This window comes from Nicotiana attenuata, unplaced genomic scaffold (assembly GCF_001879085.1).
Source record: "Nicotiana attenuata strain UT unplaced genomic scaffold, NIATTr2, whole genome shotgun sequence".
NCBI lineage: Eukaryota > Viridiplantae > Streptophyta > Magnoliopsida > Solanales > Solanaceae > Nicotiana > Nicotiana attenuata.
The window spans coordinates 11972-34712 of record NW_017676384.1 but is presented as its reverse complement, the minus strand read 5'-3'; the positions used below and the strand labels follow the sequence as shown (position 1 = coordinate 34712).

Sequence of the window (22741 nt, the reverse complement as noted above, 5' to 3'; positions counted from 1 at the left end):
CTTTTTTTTTCGTTTAACCTTGAACTGGTCCTTTTAGGTGATCTTAATCATCCCTAATTCCAACCTGTTCCTGTCAAAGTGATCTCTACTTAAGGCTATTGTGAAGATGTCAGCAATTTGCTTGTTAGTAGCACAAAACTCCACAGTGATCAAGCTTTTCTCATAGTTATCCCTCAAAAATGGCGCCTAACACTATGTGCTTAGTTCTCTTATGATGAACTGGTTTCTTTGTCATACTAATAGCACTAGTGTTATCACAAAAAATATAAGGATGCAACCAACATCGATTCCAAAGTTCAGTAATGGTTGTTTGATCCACAACAATTGAGCACAACATGAAGCAGCAGCAACATACTCAGCTTTAGCAGTAGATAAGGCCATTGAATTTTGTTTTTTGGTAGCCCACGACACAAGACATGAACCAAGGAAGTGTGCCATACCTGGGTTGCTCTTCCTATCAACTAGAAAACCTGAAATCGAGCACAAAGACCTACACTGCACACAATGTCAGGTCTGCTAGTAGTGAGATATAAAAGAGAACCAATCATTCCCCTATACAACTTCTTATCAACAGATGAACCAGGTTCATCTATATCCAATTTCGTGGATGTTGCAATAGGAGTGTCAATTTCTTTGGATGTTCCTTCCTGGTTTTGTTACTGGGGAATAGGTTCATGGACAGGTTCCCTCGAGGTTAGAGGATCAGTTCCTCTCTAGTCAGTTCCCCCTGTCATGTTGCCCTGGGTAGAAGAACCTGTTCCATCACCTGTTCCTTCTTCTGGTGCAGCTTCAGTCTGGACTGTGATTTCACCATTTGAATTTCTTATCAGCCCAATCTCTTCATTTTCTTATTCCTGCCTCTCAGAAAGAATGTTAGTTTTAAATAACATATACATTTTTTCTACACACATAGTTCTTTTACTCTATATCTTATAAGCTTTACTATGTGAAGAATATCCCAAGAATACTCCCTCATCACTTCTGGGATCATACTTACCTAGGGAGTCTTTGCCATTATTGTGCACAAAGCACTTGCATCTAAATGCCCTAAGATGGGATATATTTAGCTTTCTCCCTTTAAGTGACTCATAGGGAATCTTCTTAACAAGAGGTCTAGTCATGCAACTATTTATGATGTAGCATGCAAAAATTCAGCAAACTTAGCATTTTCAAATTCAGTTCCATGATCAGACCTAATTGATGCAGGTTGATTACCTAGTTGTTTCTGAGTTTTTCTAACAAAAGAAGTAAACATGCCAAATGCTTCATCTTTAGATGTTAAAAACAATGTCCAAGTAAACCTAGAGTAATCATCAACAAGCACCATCACATGTCTTTTACCACCTCTGCTTAATATTCTCATTGGACCACAGAGATCCATATGGACCAGTTCCATCGTTCTGGTGGTACTTACCACTTTCTTGCATTTAAAAGAGGATCTTACCTGCTTCCCCCTTGCACAAGCCTCACAAACTTTGTCTTCCTTGAACTTGATGTTAGGCAGCCCTATCACCAGGTCCTTGGAGACTAATTTGTTGAGTTGACTCAGACTTGCATGTCCAAGTCTCTTGTGCCAAAGGAGGGGATCATTGTCCAACACACTTAAGCAAGTCAGTTCATTTTCTGAAAGTGTGGACAAATCTACAATGTATGTATTGTTTGCTCTTTTTCCCTGCAAAATAATCTTGTCACTGGTAATTTTAATCACAAACCATTTGGTAGTGGTGAATGCTACCAAGTAACCTCTGTCATATAATTGTGCTACACTGATTAGACTGTACTTTAGGCCATCTATCAAGTAGACATTCTCAATAGAGTGAGAATCAGTCTTACCTACCTTTCCAACCCCAATGATCTCATCTTTCTTCCCATTTCCAAAGGATTACCTCCTTTAAGGTTCTCAAGTGAAAGGAACTGGTTCTTGCTTCCTATCATATGCTTTGAGCAGCCACTATCAATGTACCATATTAGGCTGCTCCCCTTCACTTGGACCCGCAAAAGGAAATCAGGGGTTAGTCTTAGGAACCCAAACTAGTTTGGGTCCCTTTCTATAGGCAAAAGGGTGAATCAGATTCTTTTTAGCCCAACCTGGCAGCCTATTTTTCCCTTGAAAAAATTCTTTATTCTTTTTACTTGCCTTTTCTTTTGCAATACATTCAGATTTATAGTGACCAGTTTTACCACTGTGTGTGCAAATTTTGTTTTCAGGAAGTGTGAGGTGTTTGCTTTTAGGGTCCCACTTTGGTGCTTGAGTCCCATAGCCAAGTCCTCTTTTGTTGCTACTGTGATGCTCTTCCAACCAAGAGAGTGCATCAGAGGCCTTGTTCCATTTGCAAGTTCTGTTTAATTCATGTTTCACCTTTCCTAGATCTTCTTTTAGGACTTTAATCTGCTCATCTCTTTTGTACAGCTCATCTTTCATTTTTCCTACATTTTCTTCTAAAGTGAGTTGTGTGTGATCAGATTTCTTTTTACCAGTTCCTAATTTCAAATTTAGATTTTCAGATGTAAGCTCTAGGACTGTGGTGTCAAGTTCATGAACCTGGTTCTTCAACTCAGCATTTTTACTATCACTCTCATTAGCCCTAAGTTCCAGGTTTTTGCACTTAGCTTTCAGAATCACACACTCCTTAGACAGCTGTTCCTTTTCGTTGTTTATAACTTCAAATTCATCAATGAAATCTAGAAGTAATTCAGATAGACTTTCTTTAGACAAAAACTTAATCTTGTCTTTGAGATGAATTATACTTACCTCAGATTCCTCATCGGATTTCCCAATTGCCATAAGTGCGTGTTCATCTCCATCTTCGTCTTCTGAGTCATCATCTGAGCTTTCACCCCAAGCAGCAACCATAGCCTTTGTTGATCCTTTGTTCTTCTTGGAATGAACCTATTCCTTCTTCCTGTTCCTTCGTTCAGCTCTTTCCTTCTTCCATTCAATTTCCCATTGAGGGCAATTTTTGATGTGGTGATCAGTCTTCCCACACTTGTAGCACCCCTCATTGGTTTGTTTTTCAGGAACCCTTGGTTTGTTGTAGCTTCCATTTCTTGAAGGACCATTTTCTCTTATTAGGTACTTCTTAAAATCCTTTGTGATCATGGTCATTTCATCCTCATCTAGATCAGCACCTTCAGTGATTCTGAATGCCAGGCTCCTTTCCTTCTTAGGTGCATCCATCTTCATGGTTTGCCTTCTAAGCTCATAGGCAGTGAGATTTCCAATTAGCTCATCCAACTTGAGAGTGGCAATGTTCTTTGATTCCTGAATAGCTGTGATTTTGCTTTCCCAAGAGATTGGCAGTACCCTTGTCAAAATCTTCTCAACTTTGTCTTCTTTAAGAATAACCTTTCCAAGAGACTTAAGTTCATTTGTCAGTGTGGTGAACCTTGTATACATCTCTTGGATGGTTTCCCCTTCCTTCATGGTAAAATTCTCATATTGAGAATACAGCAGTGTTCCTCTGGACCTCTTCACTTGAGGTGTTCCTTCATGTGCAACTTGCAAAGTATCCCAGATTTCCTTAGCAGTGGTACAACTTTGAATTCTACTGTACTCATCTGGACCAAGTCCACACACAAGCCATTTCTTGACCTTAGCATTTTTCTCCCATTTTCTTAAATCCTCAGCAGTGCAGTCAGCTCTAGTTTTTGGCACATCCACTCCTTCAGCATTCTTCTTTGTAGTTGCTAGAGGACCATCAGTGACTAAGTCCAGAGTTCATAGTCTTCTCCTATGATGTGATCCCCCATCCTGTTCTTCCACCAAGAATAGTACTGACCATTGAAAAGTGGAGGCCTAATAGTGGATTGCCCTTCCCAGTTCCCAGGTGGTGCACTCATGTTGATCTTTTCCTAAGGTGTTAGCTTCTTCAAGGATAACCTGCTCTGATACCAATTGATGTTCTAAACGTCAATGCCACACAAGGGGGGGGAGGGTGATTTGTGTGGTACCCAATTTTTGCTTAAACTGCTTCTGGAAGGACCTGGTTCTTCTAGGTGTACTAACGACTGCTGTTTGTGGAATTAAAAGTACATAAAATAACGAACACAAAGATTTTTACGTGGAAAACACCTGGCTCAAAAGGTGAAAAAACCAAGACCTACTACTCAGTAGGATTTTCCCAAACTTCCACTAAAATCACTGAGCCAAAACTGCATTTACAAAACTCTTTGTAAACCTAAGGATTAACTCTAATCCCGTTGTAGCAACCAGCCTCTAACTGCTGCGACAACTTCAAGTTAACTCTAACTTGAATACTCAAAATACCTATTACAATTGCTTCTAGATAAAGCTGAAAGGTACAATATGAAACACCTACTACAATTGAACTAGAAATAAAGAAAGACACATAAAACTCTTTATGGAGCTGGTTCTTCAATCTGGTTTTTGTAGCTTCTGGTTTGCACACTTGAATCACACATGAACTGCTTGTAAAAAGCCTTGCTATTTTGCTCCCAATTCATGTTTAACTTCTGCGTTTTTGTGCAACACCTGTAATGTGAGAACATCCTGTAATTTATAGAGTTAGTAGATGAGGAAATAACTAGAGTTCTGATGCAACTCTTCCTTGGTGGAAGAGTTCTAGTTGATTTCAACTTCAATCTCCTTCCCTATCTTGAATTGTGTTCTCTTTGATTAAGGACTCCTTCTCCTTATCAATTATGCAACCTTTTCGATCAGGAGATATTAAATACACCAAGTTAAGCTTATCTCCTTCACGTGCATCCCACATGCTTGAATCTGCCCGTTTTTGTGAACCTGAGGGATGGACCACTGGATGGACCTGGTTCATGTCTGAGTTCCTTTGTCAGTCTTCAAAACTAACCTTTACTTGGGCCAACACTCACCTAAGATGAAATTACTACTAAGATACAACCCCATTCATTTTATTTTATTTATATTTCGGACTAAACACTTGCAGGTGACCGACAAGGAGCAGTACAAAGTTTTAGGTCTGAAAGCACGCGTTGCACTCTTTTTCCCTTGAGCCGGTTTTGCCCCAAATGGGTTTTCCGGCAAGGTTTTTAACGAGGCAACAGTGGATCGTGCTAACTTAGAATCAAAGACCGATCATGAATCGGTGTCGAAGATCACATTACCAGTATTTGAGGCTTCTCTACAATTAGCCTCGAATACTGGGGGCATTACCCTTGGATATCGACTTTAGCAAGGAAAGAAACTTTGTAACTGAAGGGTATCGATCGATAGGATTTATTATAAGGGCCAAAGTTTTAAACGAACCATGTCCGCATAGATTGCTCGAGCCCTAGCATAAATTATGTACGCATGTATAACTGTTTTACACAAGAATAAAGAGAAGTATCTTCCTTGCAATCATCTTTGTCTTTTAAATTTTCTTATTTACATTTCTTAAGGAATTCCTTGCTTTCGAACCCCTAAAGGTAACGAGCCTAAGGGTCGCTTTAACCTTAGATTGAACAATCACTCTCTCACTCGGGGACTGCCGTCCCAAAACAAAATCAAACGGTCCAAGCTATTAGACCTCGGAAGCATAAGACCTATAAGGCAACCCCCGAATTTTAAGGCCATGGCCATCCCTGCTCGGGGACTGTTATCTTAGGAAATCTCGGATAACTCGAGAAAGGAAGGCCACTGAGCGACACCAGAACTAAAAGGCTACGGCCAAATTAAAACAGAAGAGAAGTATCTTCCTTGCAATCATATTATCTTTTAAACTTTCTTATTTACATTTCTTAAGGAATTCCCTACTTCCGATCCCCTAAAGGTAACGAGCCTAAGGACCACTTTAACCTGAGATCGAACAATCACTCTTTCACTCGGGGACTACCGTGCGAAAACAAACTCGAACGGTCCAAGCTATTAGACCTGGGGGTATAAGACCTATTAGGCAACCCTCGAATTTCAAAGGCCACGACCATCCCCACTGGGGGACTGTTATCTTAGACAAGCCCGGATAACACGGGAAAGCAAGCCCACTGAGCGACACCCGAACTAAAAGGCTACAGCCAAATTAAAATAGATCGGAGATGTTCGAGGATCCGTAACAAAGACAACAAGGCCTTAAAATTTCTAAACTGGTTCTAGAGGCTACCTTCGGCAGACTATGACATAAATAGTCTAAGTATTTGGGGGAAAGAAAACTTTTGGTCACACCGAACCCCCACGATGCCCTAAAACGAAATAAAGTTGAAGGCAAGGTTTCTTCGAGTTTCTGAACAAAACCTAAGGCATTTAGATCTTTGCAAATATAAGTACATAAGGCAAAGTGAATCGAAAGCTGTTGAAAGGAAAAGCCTTATATTCATAACAAAGTTCTTTTTACAAGAGCCAAACAACCCGATAAAATTTTTTACAAAGGCCGAACAGCCTCAACAAAAATACAAAAAACAAAAACAACTAAAGGCCTAAGTGGCCTAGTCTTCATCGGGGGCAACATCATTACCCTCGGGACCTTTGCCATCCTCGGACTCTCCCAAGTCTTCGGGATAGGACAACTTTTTGACCTCGGCTTCGAGCTCTCTGGCAGTTTCGATCTTAGCTAATAGGTTGAAACCCCGAGCGTGAATCTCCTCGAGGGCCTTCCTTCAAGATTGCCATTTAGCATGTTCGATAATGTCTTTAAATCAAACCTGAGCTGCCTCGGCATCGGCCTTATAAACGGATACCATTTTATTGGCATCGACCTTAACTGCTTTAGCTTCGACTTGGCCGCTTCAAGCTCCATGGCCAGATTTTCTCGATCAGAGATGACCGAATTCAACTGGTATTGAAGATCCCCAATCTTCTTGGCCTGCACCAAGGACTTCTCCTTTATACCTCAGAGCTGAACTTTAGCCGAAGCTAGTTGGGTCCGGGTGGACTTCTTTTATGAGTCCAGGCGATCCATGTTCTTTTTTCATTATTGGGCCTCATCCTTTACCGCATTCACCTCTTCCCGGAGCTGTCCGATCTTGTCGATCTTCTGTTGGACCTGCGGGTTTGGACCGTTAGTCACCATGTTTGATTCGTCATCACTAACTGTAAAAAATCTTCTTACCTGCTCAACCAGATCCACATGCTCTTTCCGAGCCACCTCTAACTCAGCCCGGAGGCCCTTCGTCTCCTCTTCTCTTTGCTCACTGAGAAGCTTGTAAGTATTTTTTTTCTCAATCAGCCCTCGAATCTCGGCCTCATACTGGTCCAGCTCTTCTCGATGGCGGAGGAGCATCTCATGGTGGAGTACCAAGGCCTACAAACACAGAGAAAGGAGTTACGGTCACCTACAGACTAATCTAAGTATAAACCAAAAATTATTAAGAAGTATCTGAAGTTACCCGATTTAACTCCTGTTGAGCTTCATTGAACAGGCAGGGCGCTTCTACCTCATTCATCTTGGCCTGGTCCTCCTTTGTTATCAAGCATCAGAGGTAACTAGCCACCCCCACGGGGGCAGAAAGAACTCAAACATCTTCCGGAATGGATATAACGATCGACTATCGGCCAGGATTCGCACTCGGAGCCGGGAACCGATTGACTAGTTTGGGACTTCATGAAGATCCACTCGTCCCCGATGATGGACTCTTCCTCAGCACTGGTAGATCACCCAACCCGGTGACATCCTCGGTAGCGGTAGAGTCTACGCCATCGAAAAAGTTATGAAAAGAGTCCACCACCCCTTGTGGCTCTTCATTGGGTCGTTCTTTCAGCGCCTGAGCCTCGGTAAATATAGACTCAGTAAATCAAGGCGAACCAGAGAGGTCTATCACTCAGAGTACGTCCTTCAGAGCATTATCCGCTATCCGGGAAGAACCGACTACGACCTCGTTATCGGCCTCCCTATCTCGAGGCAAGGCGGCCTCACCCTCGACCTTCCCGAGTCGAGGCAATTCAGTTTCATCTCTCACCGGTTCGGGGGTCCCTCGTACCTCGATCCCTGACCGCACACGGGCCACCAGTTCGGAGGCTTCTTCTTCTTCTTCTGACTCATCCTTCAAACGATGGAGTGAGTCCGAAGAAGGAGCCCTAGCACTGGTGCTACCCTTAGATTTACACACTAGGCTTCTTTTTGTTTTCTTCTTTTCCGAGCTCGAGAACTTGGGTCCCTATTCCTTTTCGTCTCATCACCTTTCCTCGGAGCAGGGGACTCGATTGGCACATCCTCGTCACCAGATGGAGGCCTCATAGAAATATCCTTAGGAAGACCTCATAGAAAACGGAACGAATAAGAACTCAACGGCACGAGGAAAAAATCAAATATTATTAACTCGGAAAAAGAGACTTACCAAGAGAATGGGTCTCCCACCGGCCCTTCGACAGTTCGTGCCACGCGCGCTCGGAATAGGGTTTCTATCACACAAGGCCCTCGACCCACTCCTTGAGTCGAGGAACTGCATCCGACATCCGAGCAATAGCTGCACCACAAAACATCGATAAGAAGGGAGTAAAAAGGAAAACAATAAACGAAATCTTTAAATCAAGGTTATACTTACGTTTCATGTTCCATTTATCGGGAAATGGCATGTCCTCGGCCGGGATTAAGTCTGAGGTCTTCATTCGAACGAATCAACCCAACCAGCTTCGGTCCTGATCCTTGTCTATACTCGAGAATGGGGCCTTACTAGCCCGATGAGCAAGTTTTATTAATCCCCCCCGATAGATTCGGGGACTGTACAGGTGCATGAGATGATAGAGGGTGAAGGGACACCTCTCGATTTTGTTTACGAAAAAGCGGAGGAGAATTACTATCCTCTAGAAAGAGGGATGGATTTGACCGAGGTTCACCTTGTACCTCTTATAGAAGGTGATGATGACCGGGTCCAAGGGTCCCAACGTGAAGGGATAAGTGTAAACACTTAAAAACCCCTCCACGTGGGTAGTAATCGCTTCCTCAGGCGTAGGCACCACCACGTGCTTACCAACCCAGTTGCAATCCTCCTTGACCTTGGAGAGGAGACTGTCGGTGATCGAGCATATATATCTTGAGACCGGCTCGCATAGACCCGGTACCGAGGAAGTTTTTTTGACCTTGAAATCAGCACCGGTCAAGAAACACTTCAGGGTAAGGTTCCGCCGTTGGTTCCTCGCCGGCTGACCGTGATGAAGAGGCAGTTTCTTTTTATGGAACTGTCTTAGAAGTCTTCGCCATTTTTCTTTTGAGTAGATGAAGAAGAGGAAGTTAAAAGGTTACACTTAATGTTTTGGAATGAAGATAGGCGAAAGTTCTCGCAAAAGCCTCAAGAAATCTAGTACAAGTGTTAAAGAGTGCAAAGATATTTTAAGAACAAGAATAGAAGAGGTTTAAACATAAAGTTTGAATGAATGAAGGATGAAGTATTTATAATTCTCAAACGACGGTTCAAAGTCTGTAGTGGCCGACCAGTGACTGACAAACATTTAATGCCATTAAGACATGACTGACGAGACATTTCATCTATTTTGGTCATTTCTTACGCAAAGTATCGAGATCAAGATCAGGGTCTTATATCATTTCTTGTTGCGTTCACTCCGAAAAACAAGGGGACTATCTGTATACGGCCAAAACCGGGATCATCTATTGCATGACGGATCGGGACCGAAACGTGATGGATTGAAGATCGATACCAGGTCCCATCGAACCAAAGTACGAACTCAGAACATACGTCTTCAAGATCTTCGAGCCCATGACTCCGGAGTCGACCACGACTCCGAATAAGCTCGAGGAACATTTATCGTACCTAATAACGGAAGACCGAAATATCCGCAACCGGTCAGATATCACGGCAAAAATCTCGACACGTATCAACGAGAGATCGATTAATTAGCAAATCATGAGATTTCCTACCTTTTATAGAGTTGTATCTAAAGCTGGACTCTCATACTATATAAAGGGGGTCTGATTCTTTGTAATAGACATGCTAACACGCATCCCAAAGCTTTATAATATTATTTTCTTTTTGCAAGCTATTGTTCTTCTGTATTTGACATCATTTGAATCACATTCAGTTCGGGTGAGATCTACTTTCCCAAGGCTATAATTGTTGAAGTCAAACGGTTTGAATTCACTTTATTATTGTTTGCTTTATTTATAGTTCGATATATCGCTTTGTGTCAAATTAATCCACGTATCCTTAAAACCACTTACAAAATTCAATTGTTATACGCTTACCACCAATATAGTTAGTTACTAGGTTGCCGCCAAAGACATGGGCGGATAAGAAAAAATGACCTAGTATTTTTGACCTCCGGTGAAATATAAACCTAAGGCCTAAGGGGTCGTTTGGTTGGAAAGAAGTTATCCCGGATTAATTATTATCCCAGTAATCCCGGAATAATTATCCCGGGATTAGTTATCTCAAGATTAGTTATGCCACCTTTTCATGGGGATAAAAATACAACAATCCAGGGATAATTAATCCTGAAATTAATCATACCGTAATTTTCTACCAAACAAATATGGGATAAACTTTTCTTAAATTTAGTCCCGAAATTAATTATTCATTATCCCTCATACCAAACGAGCCCTAAGGGTTCTTTACCATTTCATTGAACTCTAGGCTAAAACCTAGGGGTGCTTGGGCAAGGTGATTTGTACTGTGTAGTGGGAATCAATTTTTTTTTCCTGCTATATTTTGTTTTGATCATGTTGACAAAAACAGTAGAAAAACTAAACTGTTTTGAAATTCCTTCTCGCAGAAAGTGTAATCCAATCTTATCAAATTTTATTTCTTCTTTTGAACGACGAGGAAAAGGGGGCATTTGCATCTATATTCAATTTTAATGTCACTATTGAATGTATACTCGCTTTGCACAAGAACTGCAAGTCTACTCACTTTTCGGATAACTTCAGGCATAAGGGCCTGAAGCAACAAAAAATTATGTCTGAAGTTTGAACTTCAGAATATTTTGCATGAAGTGTGACCTTCAAAGCAAAACCTCAAATATTTTTGCTTGAAGTTTTGCCTGACTTGCAAAGGCAATCGGAAAAACTTCAGTATATAGTGTAAACTTCAGACAAATTAGTTTGAAGTTCTTCAGTTTTTTTAGTGCAAACTTCAGACCCGCTAAAGAACTTCAGACTTGGAATTAGCTGAAGGACACAACCAAATTAGATAAAAGATCAAGAATTTTTCTAATCCCTTGAAAACTTCTTCATTTTTCTTATTGTAACACTACAAAATAATCATACAAAGGATTACAAATTCGGTGTCTTCCTCCTTAAATAGCTTCAGACATATCCCTCTATATATCCCAAAGACTACCACTTCTTTAAGAGCATATCTCATTCTCTCCAAGCAAAAGTATTGGTCTTAGTTTCTTCTTCTTCAACAAAAGATAGATAAAATGGCCATCAGAATATCAAACTTACTACCACAAGCTGCAATTTTGAAGCAAATTATGAAAAGGTGTTCAAGAATGGGTAAGAAGCATGACTATGATGTTGAAGAATATGGACTTCCATTGACGTACCAAAAGGACATTTTGCGGTTTAAGTGGGGCAAAACCGAATTCGATACATCGTACCAATTTCTTTCTTAATCTCGCCCTGAGTTTCAGTGCCTCCTCCAATGTGCAGAGGAAAAATTTGGCTTTGATCCTGACATGGGTATCATATAACGTACTTAACGCAGAATTGTGTATTTGATATTTAATCAATAATACTTACATGGAGTCTCATGTGTCTGAGAGAGAAAAGAAGAAAAGAGAAGGAAAAGAATTGGAGGAAGAAAGGGGCGCACATGTCGCAAGAAGAAGAAGAGGAGGCGACCACATATCTAAAGTTGTAAAATTTAAGATATAGTTTAAACAATTTTAAAAATAAAGATATAGGCGTGTTATTTCACGGAATAATCTATACAGTATTTTCGTCCATTCAGAAAAGCAATGATGAAATAAATAATAGATCTAATACATATATTATAGTACATATCTACCCACACACAACTAAAGATGATATTAAACTATTGAGTTATTGCGTAGAATTTAGGCTAAATATTTTATTGTTAATACCTTCAAAGCTGCCCTTATCATTAGCATCTCCAGCATAGCACTCTAGTTTATCGAGTACTACTCCGCCCCATTTTACGTGAAAGTGCTTTGATTGAGCATAAAATTTAACAAATAAAAAAATACTTTTGACATGCAAGTCATACGAAAAGTATAAAAAAATTTCTTTTAAATTAATGATGGTAAGTGTTTTATCTATTTTTTATTTTCTGTTTCCTTATGAATAAAAAAGCATTTATATCAAGTAAGATAAAAAAATATTCCATTAATTAATCTATATTATATATTTTTTATATTAAAAGTACGAAAACCCTTAGCGAAATGCCGTTTGCTTTTTTCCCCTTAGAAAATAGAGTTCACATTGGACAAGATTGTAATTTAATAATTTCTTTCTAATATTTAAGATTTTGAAATCAAATAAAAAATTTCTTATTAAAATTTCCTTGTTTGATCTATGTAAAACTTTTAATATTTAGGGATTCAAAATCAATTATAATTGAGATGATAGTTCTTATACTTGGTAAGTTTTGTGCTTTGCTCAACGCTTTTTCCTTGAAACTAAACACGTTTTTGTTTTTCAAAAAGTTTCGATCATTCTTAATGCCAGAAGAATCATAATTTCAATCACATTTGATTAAAATTTTGTTCCTACTTAGTGCTAGAAGAATTATAATTTCAATCTTAATTAATAAAAGTTTCGTTCCTACTTATTGCTAGAAGAATTATAGTTTCAATTTTATTTGGTAAGAACAACCACATACAGGTTTTTCTTGTATTAAATTTCAAGCTTATTTGGTAAAAACAACCACATATAGTTTTTCCTTGTATTGCAATTAGCCATAACTTTTAATTCAAATATATGCGGCATGTGAATATCAACGAAAGACGATTTTGAGTTGCAAGTTGCCAGTTCATTCAAACCTTCATGATCTCATTCTTCCATATTTCTTGACAAAGATGAGCTCCAAAATACTATTGTCAAAATAGTTGCTTGGAGAGTTATGTGTTGTAAGCCTTCTCTGATCCAAAGTGAAATGTCAAATAAATTTTTACCTTTTAAGAATATAATTTTTATTGCATAATTGAAACTCAGAATGAACCAATACTAAGAATTTGCAGAAAAATACATTATTTCCTTTAGAATTAAGGAAAAAATATTTAAGTTTTAAAATTAGCTATAGCGAAAGATCCAATTCAATTATTGTTAAACTAAGTGTCGTACAATAAAATATTTTTTAAGTAGACAAAACTCTTAGGATATAAAAAATAAAGTAAAATCACTTATAGTATAGTAACTTTAAATTGGCTAAGAGAAAACTTAAAGCAATAAGGATGGAACAGTTGAAGACAAAATATATTCTAAAGAATGACAACTCATTATATTTTATAAACAATAAGTTATTTCTTTTAAATAATATTAACTCAATATTAGTCTTTTTAGGCTCTATGTTGTCACTCACCATTTTTTTCCAGAATCGTAGGGTATTTATTTTTAGTACTAGGTCGCATTAATAACAATAATTTTCACAAAATATCCCTACAGAAAGCCTCATACATTCACATTAGGATAATAACTAATGATTGAGGAGTTTCTTACAAGCAAATGTTACTCCGATTTTATTTCGAAACAAATTAAAAAAGAAAAATATAGGAATCACTGATTGATGAGGTTAAGTGCAATCCTAATATTTTGGGCCCTGGACCAAAATATCCCTAGGCCTTCTAACCACTGAAGAGACAAAAAGGGTTCCTATATTCAAGCAGCTACACGCCTACAGGGAGAGAGGAACAACGAGAGCCATCGCCTACAGCGTGCTGTAGATTGAGCGATTATTCCGATTAGGAAATGGATCCAGAAAGCGTCGCTAAAGCATTCGTGGACCACTACTACTCCACCTTCGATACCAATCGGGCTGCGCTTGCTAACCTCTACCAAGAAAACTCTATGTTGAGTTTCGAAGGTCAAAAGTATCAGGGATCTCAAAACATCGTTGCCAAGCTCACCAGTCTCCCCTTCCAGCAGTGCAAGCACCATATCAGCACCACTGATTGCCAGCTCTCTGGTGCCAACGGTATGCTTGTCTTTGTCAGCGGTAATCTCCAAATCCCCGGCGAAGAGCACCCCCTCAAGTTCAGTCAGGTATTTGTTGCTAATTTTTTGGATTCCTTTCCATTTGTTACATTGCGATGTGCTAGCTGGTTAGGGTTTAAATCTCATCTCTGTATCAGATGCCGTTTTCGGGTTTAATTTTGCGCGTCCTGATTTGTGTTCGGCGCGTTAATTCGGTACTGTTGCTTGCTCCTTCGTTCCGATTCTGTATTGCGATTGATTGCTCATCGCTGATTTGTCTGGTTAGGGTTAATTCGCTTGTCTGTATCAGAACCGATTTTAGGGTTTAATTTTGCGTGTCCTAATTTGTGTTTGGCACATCAATTCGATACCGAGGCTTGCTCCTATGTTCTAGTTCTGTATTTGTGATTGATTTCTCATCGCTGATTTGTTATATAGCATCTTAGATCGGTTACTTAACAAGGATGCATTTTGTTGGAATCCTATCCTTTTACATGAATCTAATGATTATTGAAGACATAATTAAGTAAATAAAAGTGTGCTCTCTCTAGACATGGTCACACAATTCTATATGGTACCAAGGGCAGGCAGAGTTTCTGCATCTGAGTCTCACCACCACTATTATAAAAAAGAATTTGCATATACTTAGCTAAGCATATGTTTAAAAAGAAATGAGTGGCATGGTTCTATAGCATTTTGATTTGGATTGGCTGGAGCAACTTTTGAATTGTTTGTTAAATTTGAATTTGTGTTTGTTTAAGTGCTCTTTCTTCTTGTCTTTGTATTTGAAATCACTTCTTTCAACATGTAAATGAGAAAATGTGTGTTTATAAAGCAAACGAGTGATGTGGTTCTGTAATTGGTTTATTTGAATAGGCTGGAGCAACTTTCCAGCTAAACAGTTGGAAAATTGCAACTTGAAATAAATGCTAAACGCTATTCGAGGACAGAAATAGTGACTTCAGGAAAAAAAATCAATCAGATGTAAACGATTAAATAACGTGGCTGTCCACATTGTGAATTCCCTTGTCATGACTCAGAGCTCGCCAAACAATCCAAACTATGTTTCTGATGCATTTCGAAGTAACCCATGTTGGAGCACCTTCACTAAATTCCAGATGCTTCTGGATTTGGTAGACGGTTCTCTTGGATGATTGGATGATTTGAAGCTGTGTGGACATTATGATGTTAGCTGACGTATGCTGAAAATCATGTAGCATTGGTCTGTATATGTGAACATGCTTGTGAGGATAAAAAGAGGCAATTACGGAATGGTGTAGCGGAACTTCTGAATACGAGTACAATAAGCTTCTTTTATCCCTTATTTGAAGAGTGCTTTGTTTATTGGGATTCTACATCTAGCCTATGAGGGGTGTTTCGATCTTCACTTTCCCATGCTCTGTTTTTAAAAAAAAAAAATTCCTGAACAGGACAAAAGGGTACTATTAAGTTGGTTTTCTTCTGTTATCTCTATTATTGTGAATAGCTTAACAAACGATCAACAGTATGTGTTGTAGAATATCATCTTTATGGTTCCTTCTTAGTAATTCTATAAATAATGGTAGGGTGTCGTGCTTTGACTGCTCTCGAAGTTACTTTGTTGGACTCGCATCTAATGTTGATTGTTTGGTCTTGGTTTGCCACTTTTTGTTTGAAAAGCAACTAGCTTTGGCACACCTTATCCCACAGAAAAGAAGATAAATAAGAAGAAACAAAACAAAATCAACTATCTTTTGCGGAGAGTTTTTCCTTTCTTTCCCGAAACAAGAACTGTTTGTTTTTCTCTTGTTCGTATTGAAAAGCAGCCTCCTATGTTCAATACAGAAGCGTTCTTTGAACTGGTGGTTTGGCACAGTCCTTTAAACTGATTATGCAGGCAGATTTTGTTTTGGTCGTTGCTTACATATTTAAGGAGATAAGAAAGGATTTTTCTCGATTTTCACTTTTTATTTCTATTTTCCTTCCTCTTGCACCTGTTCCTAATTTCCAAAGACATGGATGTGCTTGCTGTTTTGTTGATCATTCAGAAGAAATCAGCAGTGATGAGTTTGTCGTCTGAAAATATTTTATTATTGAAGGACTTCTGTCTTAAGTTTCTGGAAATTTGCATTTCTGGATATAATGCTTCAAAGTTTATGCATCTCAAATTTCTAATGTTATACGTCTATTTTTTCATCGACTGCAGATGTTTCAGTTGATACCAGCAGGTCAAGGAAGTTTATATGTGTCCAACGACATATTTCGCTTGAATTACGCATGAAGGGTTCTGAGTTGAATTGTTTCTTGGTCATGTTTTCTTGATTGGTTTGTCTAAAACTAAACAAGTCAGATCATAACTTCTAGCAAGATATTGCTTCTGTTTGATATCACAGTCAGTATAAGACTAGTCTTCCCGTAATGGTTTGGTGAATTGATTGATGCACTTGGCAACAGTTTGAATTTTATGGAATTGAATGAGTCCTATCTTGCTTCCTGATGTTATTTTCTTGCAAGTTTCTCTCTCTGCTGTCTCTCTCTCTCTCTCTCTCTCTCTCTCACATGTTGTTCATCATGATTCCTCCCTTTTTCTCTTTGCTGCTTTAAGCGGTGATTATTTTGGTGGATCTCGAGACATGAAAAAGTTGTGTTGGGAGATAATGGATTGTGTTATCAGGTTTGGCACTTGATTCGTAACCGTTGTCATGGCTAAATTTTTATACAGTAATTGATTTAAACTTTCCGAAGCTGAAGGCAGTCCTGTAGAATTTGATACCTGACACATTGACCAATAGCTTTGCTATGTCGTATATGAGTGAAGAAGTGCTGTGGTAATCCTGAAGTATGATGTCTATTTGTTTCTTTCTTGTCCGAGGGAAAGTATCGTGGTCGTCTTCCCCTCCGGTAATTAGAAGCTTTATTAAATAAATATTGAAGAACATAAAGGTCAACTAACTAGGTACTTGGAGGCCGGAGTGCAAGAGTGATAGGTTCTTTATTGATATATAGTAGTACTACTTTACTGATCCATTTTCCTCTTTTTCCGGATGATGGTCGTTATTTGTCATGCATGTTATATTTTGCCTCTCTTTTTGATTTTCAAATCTCCGTCCTAGTTAACGACTCTATTATGATCTGAAGATTGACTTATTGATCTGTCATGTCAAGTCCTCTCTCTTGTTGTATATAATTATTTCCTTCTGGGGTCTTGCTTGATTTTAAATACTAATAAAACGTACGTTTCTCTTCTATCATTCTTATACCGACTATTACAATGCCACGAAATCCCTAACGCCATGTGAGGTTGATTATGCACAGTCCGAGTGGGCTATTCATATTTTCCCTTCTCATAAAACAGTACGGAGTAAATTATGTATACATTTCAAATCCTAGAAACATTCACTTCTCTAGCTATACATCAGATAAAGCTAGCGGTTGTTTTGAGGGAATATAATTACACTTGCGTGATTAGTCAAAACAGAACTAGATAGATCAAGGTGCTAGCACAGGGTAAGAATATACGTTATACTACGATTTTGAAGTTTTGGATCTATCATTTGAAAATCGAGAGAAAGAACTCTGTCATAATTGATTACTTGAAGGACTTGGTAGTTGATAATATAATCAAACCCCTTGTGATATATAGAAGAGAAAAAACAGAAACAGTGGGAAGGTGGTGGGTCTTATGTAATTAACAATATGTGAATAGTAAATCGCAAACAAAAGTTAGTGACCAAAGGCCTCGTACTAGATTGAAATTTCAGTGATCAATGCTGCTGAAAGTACTGAATACAAAAATAGCAAATTAAAAGAAAACCTTCTGCAGGTTGCAGAATAGTAGAGCATTGAAGGAGCATGTTTAGTTCTAGCTTCTTATATTATTTGCTGTATTAGCTATAGCTAATTAAACATAGAGATGCAGATTGAGAACAACGAGCAAAAGAATGAGAAGCAAACCAAAGAGGATAGCATGAACCAATATGGAAATCCAACTGGTCTTCATGTTCAAGAAATCAACTGGCCGAATCTTGCCCGGCATTTGAAAGAGTAATCCGGGAGATAGAAATGCAAATAGCGATGTAGCTATGATCGGACCAGCCCAATCATTCATATTTTATGATCTTTAGCACTGTATTCAACTTTTGGCTAGATAAAAATAGTACTAAGTAAGAGAAGAAAAGAGAAGAAGAGAGAAAAAGTACACTAAACAAGTAGTAGTAGATAAGAAAAGGAAGAGCTTTGGAATATGATATCAATGGCGTGAAAGTAGAAAATGATGAGAGAATCGCATAAAGTAAAGGAATATATGAAAATATCAAACACTTTCTAGTTTATTCCCACCTTGTAATATAACTTACTGAGTCTAGAGGGTACTACTTTATTAGTTACAGTGGATAAGGCTAACCCATCCATGATGTTACAAAGGACACCAACAGGACAAAGCTTAGCTGCCTAACAGAGCTAATTGGCTATTGTCTTTGCCTGCAATTATGCATGCGCATATTGACTACTACACCAATACATAGTATCATAAAAAAGATCAAATTTACTCCTATGATCAACTTTGGCATTGTTAAATTTTTTATCTAGTTTTACTCTGCCGTAAGAAAAAAGTTTTCATTTTTTCCTCGACTCCTTACCTCCCTCCAGTCAAAAGTTATGGATAAACTTGAACCTTTTTTCCTGAAGAATTTGGGCGCTTGAAGTTCATTCATTTACGTTAGAACTCTATCAGTGACATGAGCAAATAAATACGAAACTATTTACTAACGATAATGGTGTGAATTAACCAAAATCTAGCTAACGAAAAGCAAAACTGAATAATGTTGAACAGTACAAAGGCAAAAGCTAACCTTTCCCCTATTAAAAAAGAAAAAACAGTAGTGCAGTTCCATTCCTCCTATGGCTGATTGGAAGCTAGAATATTAAAAAGAAAAAAACAGTAGTGCAGTTCCATTCCTCCTGTGGCTGATTGGAAGCTAGAATATTAGGTGTAAAATACTAGAATTAGATTGTGGAGTACTAAATTACTGGTAGTTTGCTAGAATGTTTGGTGTAAAATATTAGCATTAGATAGTGGAAGCTAGAATATTAGGTGCGAATTAAGGACTGGCACTAGATTGTTCTAGTAGTAGAAGTTTGCTTTTCGGTTTTTTCTGTTGACTTTAAGTAAACATGTGTATTCAACCCTCCTACTGAGAATTTGATTATTTAACTTTTAATTTCTTTTTCAACTTAAACTTTAAATATATTTTTAACTTTTCAACTAAGTTTTTTTAACGCCGATTAAATAACGAAAACTACTTTATTAAAGAGCGCCAATGAGGCTCCAGCTCAGTTTGGTGCTCGAAAATTGATTAGCCAGCAGCAAAATTGGACGGTGGTATTAATTAGTCAATCCATTAAAACCTCAAGACAAGTAGTGTCATCGCCCAAAATTCATTAAAGATCGTGATGGCGTTGTACACCATTATCAGACAAGCCAACACTAAATAGTTAATTAAATTCTTTTTATACCTTCGAAATCATAAAGTTTCCTTCAATTTTTACTGGTAACTGATGAACTTTACAAAATAAATAATAATTTCTTCTTTCAATTTCAACACTGAAAATCCTATAATCACCCCAGAACCCGGTGTCACAAGTACATGATCAATTACTAGAAAATAGAATGAAGTACAATAACTGTCCAGAATACAAATTTGGACAGGAATGAAAAGTACAAATACTCAGAAAGAGACTCTGCTAGTTGTGGAGCGTCTCATAAGATGCAGCTCCCCTAAGTCCCCGTATCAACCATGCTGCTGCGCCCACAAGGCAACTAGATATACATGCGCCTGTACAACAAAATGTACAACAAGTGTAGTATGAGTATGAAAACAACGCGTACCCAATAAGTATCCAGTCTAATCTCGAAGAAGTAGTGACGAGAGGTCGACTCCAACACTTACTAGTGGTCCAACAGTAATGTATTAATAATATAATTAGTCGTGGATTTTATTAAAACAGCTATGAATTTAAGAAAGATCATGAAGCAAGTAAACAATCCTCATGTCAATAGGAGATTTCCAAATTCATTTTTCAACATTTATAAATTTATCTCAGGCCAGGGAGGTAATATCATTATTTATAAATTTCAAGGCAAGCAATACAAGCATGCGCAAATTATGCCGAGGTCGTACAACCCGATTCAACATAATATTTAAACTGTGCATTGCCGGAGGATCGAATGGCGCGAATCATAGATGCGTCTATTTAATCTGCCGAGGCGTTCGGCCCGTTCCACAAAGATAAACACATTCAAATAGTCAATCAAGAATTCATGAGGAAGCAATTATCCAAGGAAAAGGCAAATTTTTCTTTTAACGGTCAAGAAAACGGAGTTTAATCCTTTTAGAAATTCAATTACCAAGTTCGATATGTTTTAAGCAATTTAAATCTACAATAGGGTTGCAAATATCACAAGTATAGCATGCTTTTGGGTCTAAGACTACCCGGACTTAAGCATAATAGTAGCTACGCACGGACTCTCGTCACCTCGTGCGTACGTAGCCCTCACAAATAGAAGCACATCTTGATTTAGTTCACCTATGGGGTTAATTCCCTCTTACAAGGTTAGAAAGGAGACTTACCTTGCTCCGAAGTTCCATAACCGGCTGCAATGCCACTTTAACACCTCAAACCGATGCCCAACGCTCCACAACTAGTCATTAAATGATCAAATCCATAAATATATGCTCTATTACTCACAACAATTCAATATAGACAAATTCCCAACTGATGTTCAACACGTCAATACCACACAAGAGGGGGGAGATTTGTGTGGTACCTAATTTTCGCACTAGAAGAACCTGGTTCTTCTAGCTGTACTTACTATGACTGTTTGCGGAATTAAGAGTGCATAAAATAAAGAACACAAAATTTTTTACGTGGAAAACACCTGGCTCAAAAGGTGAAAAAATCACGACCTACTACTCAGTAGGATTTTCCCAAACTTCCACTAAAATCACTGAGCCAAAACAGCATTTACAAAACTCTTGTAAACCTAAGGATTAAACTCTAATCCCAGTGTGGCACACAGCCTCAACTGCTGCGACACTTTCAAGTTAACTCTAACTTGAATACTCAAAAGTAACTAATGCAATTGCTTCTATGAAAGCTGAAAGGTACAATATGAAAACACCTACTACAATTGAACTAGAATAAAAGAAAGACGCAATGGAATTTGTTCTTCTATCTTGTCCAAGTAGCTTCAGGAATGCACACTTGAATCTCACGTAAATTGCTTGCAAAAAGCCTTGCTATTTTGCTCTTCAATTTAGTTTCACTTCTGCGTTTGTGCAATCCCTGTAAAAGAGAACAATCATTATTATTTATAGAGTTAGTAATCAGAGTTTGATTAAAACTCGAATTGCTGATCCTTCATCAAATTCGAGTCCTAGAACAATTCAAACTCCAATCCTTATTCTTGATCCGGATGTAGTTCTCTTCACATAAGGAGACTTCAACTCCTTACCCTATGCAACCTTTTCGATCAACTCAGAAGATATTGTTGCTGACCCTTGAGACTTATCTTCACACGTACGTCACATGTATAAGTATATCAACACTGTGTCTGTCTCACATGATGGACCTGGTTCATGACTGAGTTCATTTTGTCAATCTTCAGAACTTCATCTAAACTTGGGCCAACAAATTCCCCCTTTTTGATGATGACAAACTCTGTACTTTTATTGATCAGAGACCCTGTGGAACTCAGCTTAATTATCACACTTTAATTTAACTTATCATTAAGGACCAGGTTTAATCAGGTTATAAATATCACTTTATATATCAGAATACAAAGTAAAGCACAATATCTCTTCCCCCTTTTGGCATCATCGAAAAGTGGCATATTATGTGAATCCCAGATGTTAATTATTACTCACGACCACTGGGGCAACTGCAAGTGAAAACATGATTCAGTTAATCAATAATCAACTTCACAAGAAATTTAGCTATTAAGATCAGAAGTTTCATAGAACAAGAGAAAACAAAGAACATTGTCATTGATTAGGAGGTGTTTCTACAAAACAGACCACAAAAAGAAAAACAACCATCCAACCATGAGCAAAAAACCCAGAGAAAAGTCCAGAATCTGGGTCACTGAGGGGTTTTCTAAACTGGTTCTAGGGCTTGAGGAACTAGAGGGTTGGGATTGAAGAAGATTAAGCATTGTTTGGAGCATCCCTTCACTCTTTTCCTTTTCCTTTGCTAGCTCAGCTTTGAGGCCATTTCTTTCACTTTCTAGTTCAGCAATGCGAGCCTGGAGCCTAGCAATTTCTGCATCTTTTGTTTCATACTCTAGAACCAATGCCCTAACTTTGCTGTTCACAGGAGTCTTCAAGGATGAACTAGGTTCAACTGGGGTTACACTTAGCAGATAGTCACAAGCCTGCAGAGTTTTGATTCCAAAGTGCTCTTTGCTGGAGGCCATCTCCCACTTTTTCAATGGCACATCTAACTTGGCCAAGACAGTTGCCAGTATAAACCCATAAGGTGTGGCATGGGCCTTGGAGCCATTGATGACTCTATCCAGCAGCTTGACAATGAAAGCAGGCCAGTTAATCTGCTTTCCTCTCACAAGACACTCCAGAAGGACCAGGTCCATATAATTTGCAGTGTGCCTTCTCTCCTGTCTGGGAAGCAAACACTTGTTCATAAACTCAAAGAGCACCTTGTGCTCAGGCTTCATCTCACTCTTTTGCACA

The 22741-nt window shown here is 38.4% G+C and overlaps 2 protein-coding genes across 2 annotated transcripts; one reads left to right on the top strand and one right to left on the bottom strand.

Annotated features, from left to right (window-relative positions):
• Window positions 1-13657: 13657 nt before the first annotated feature.
• LOC109220971 (nuclear transport factor 2-like) lies at window positions 13658-16496 on the top strand. Its single transcript, XM_019385439.1, has 2 exons — window positions 13658-14084; window positions 16201-16496. The coding sequence occupies exons 1-2, from the start codon at window positions 13791-13793 to the stop codon at window positions 16273-16275; spliced, it is 369 nt and encodes a 122-aa protein (XP_019240984.1). The 5' UTR covers window positions 13658-13790; the 3' UTR covers window positions 16276-16496.
• A 1340-nt stretch (window positions 16497-17836) lies between these two features.
• On the bottom strand, window positions 17837-18235 carry LOC109220970. The gene has a single exon (XM_019385438.1). It carries the CDS (start codon window positions 18100-18102, stop codon window positions 17896-17898), a length of 207 nt encoding a protein of 68 aa, XP_019240983.1. The 5' UTR covers window positions 18103-18235; the 3' UTR covers window positions 17837-17895.
• Window positions 18236-22741: the final 4506 nt, after the last annotated feature.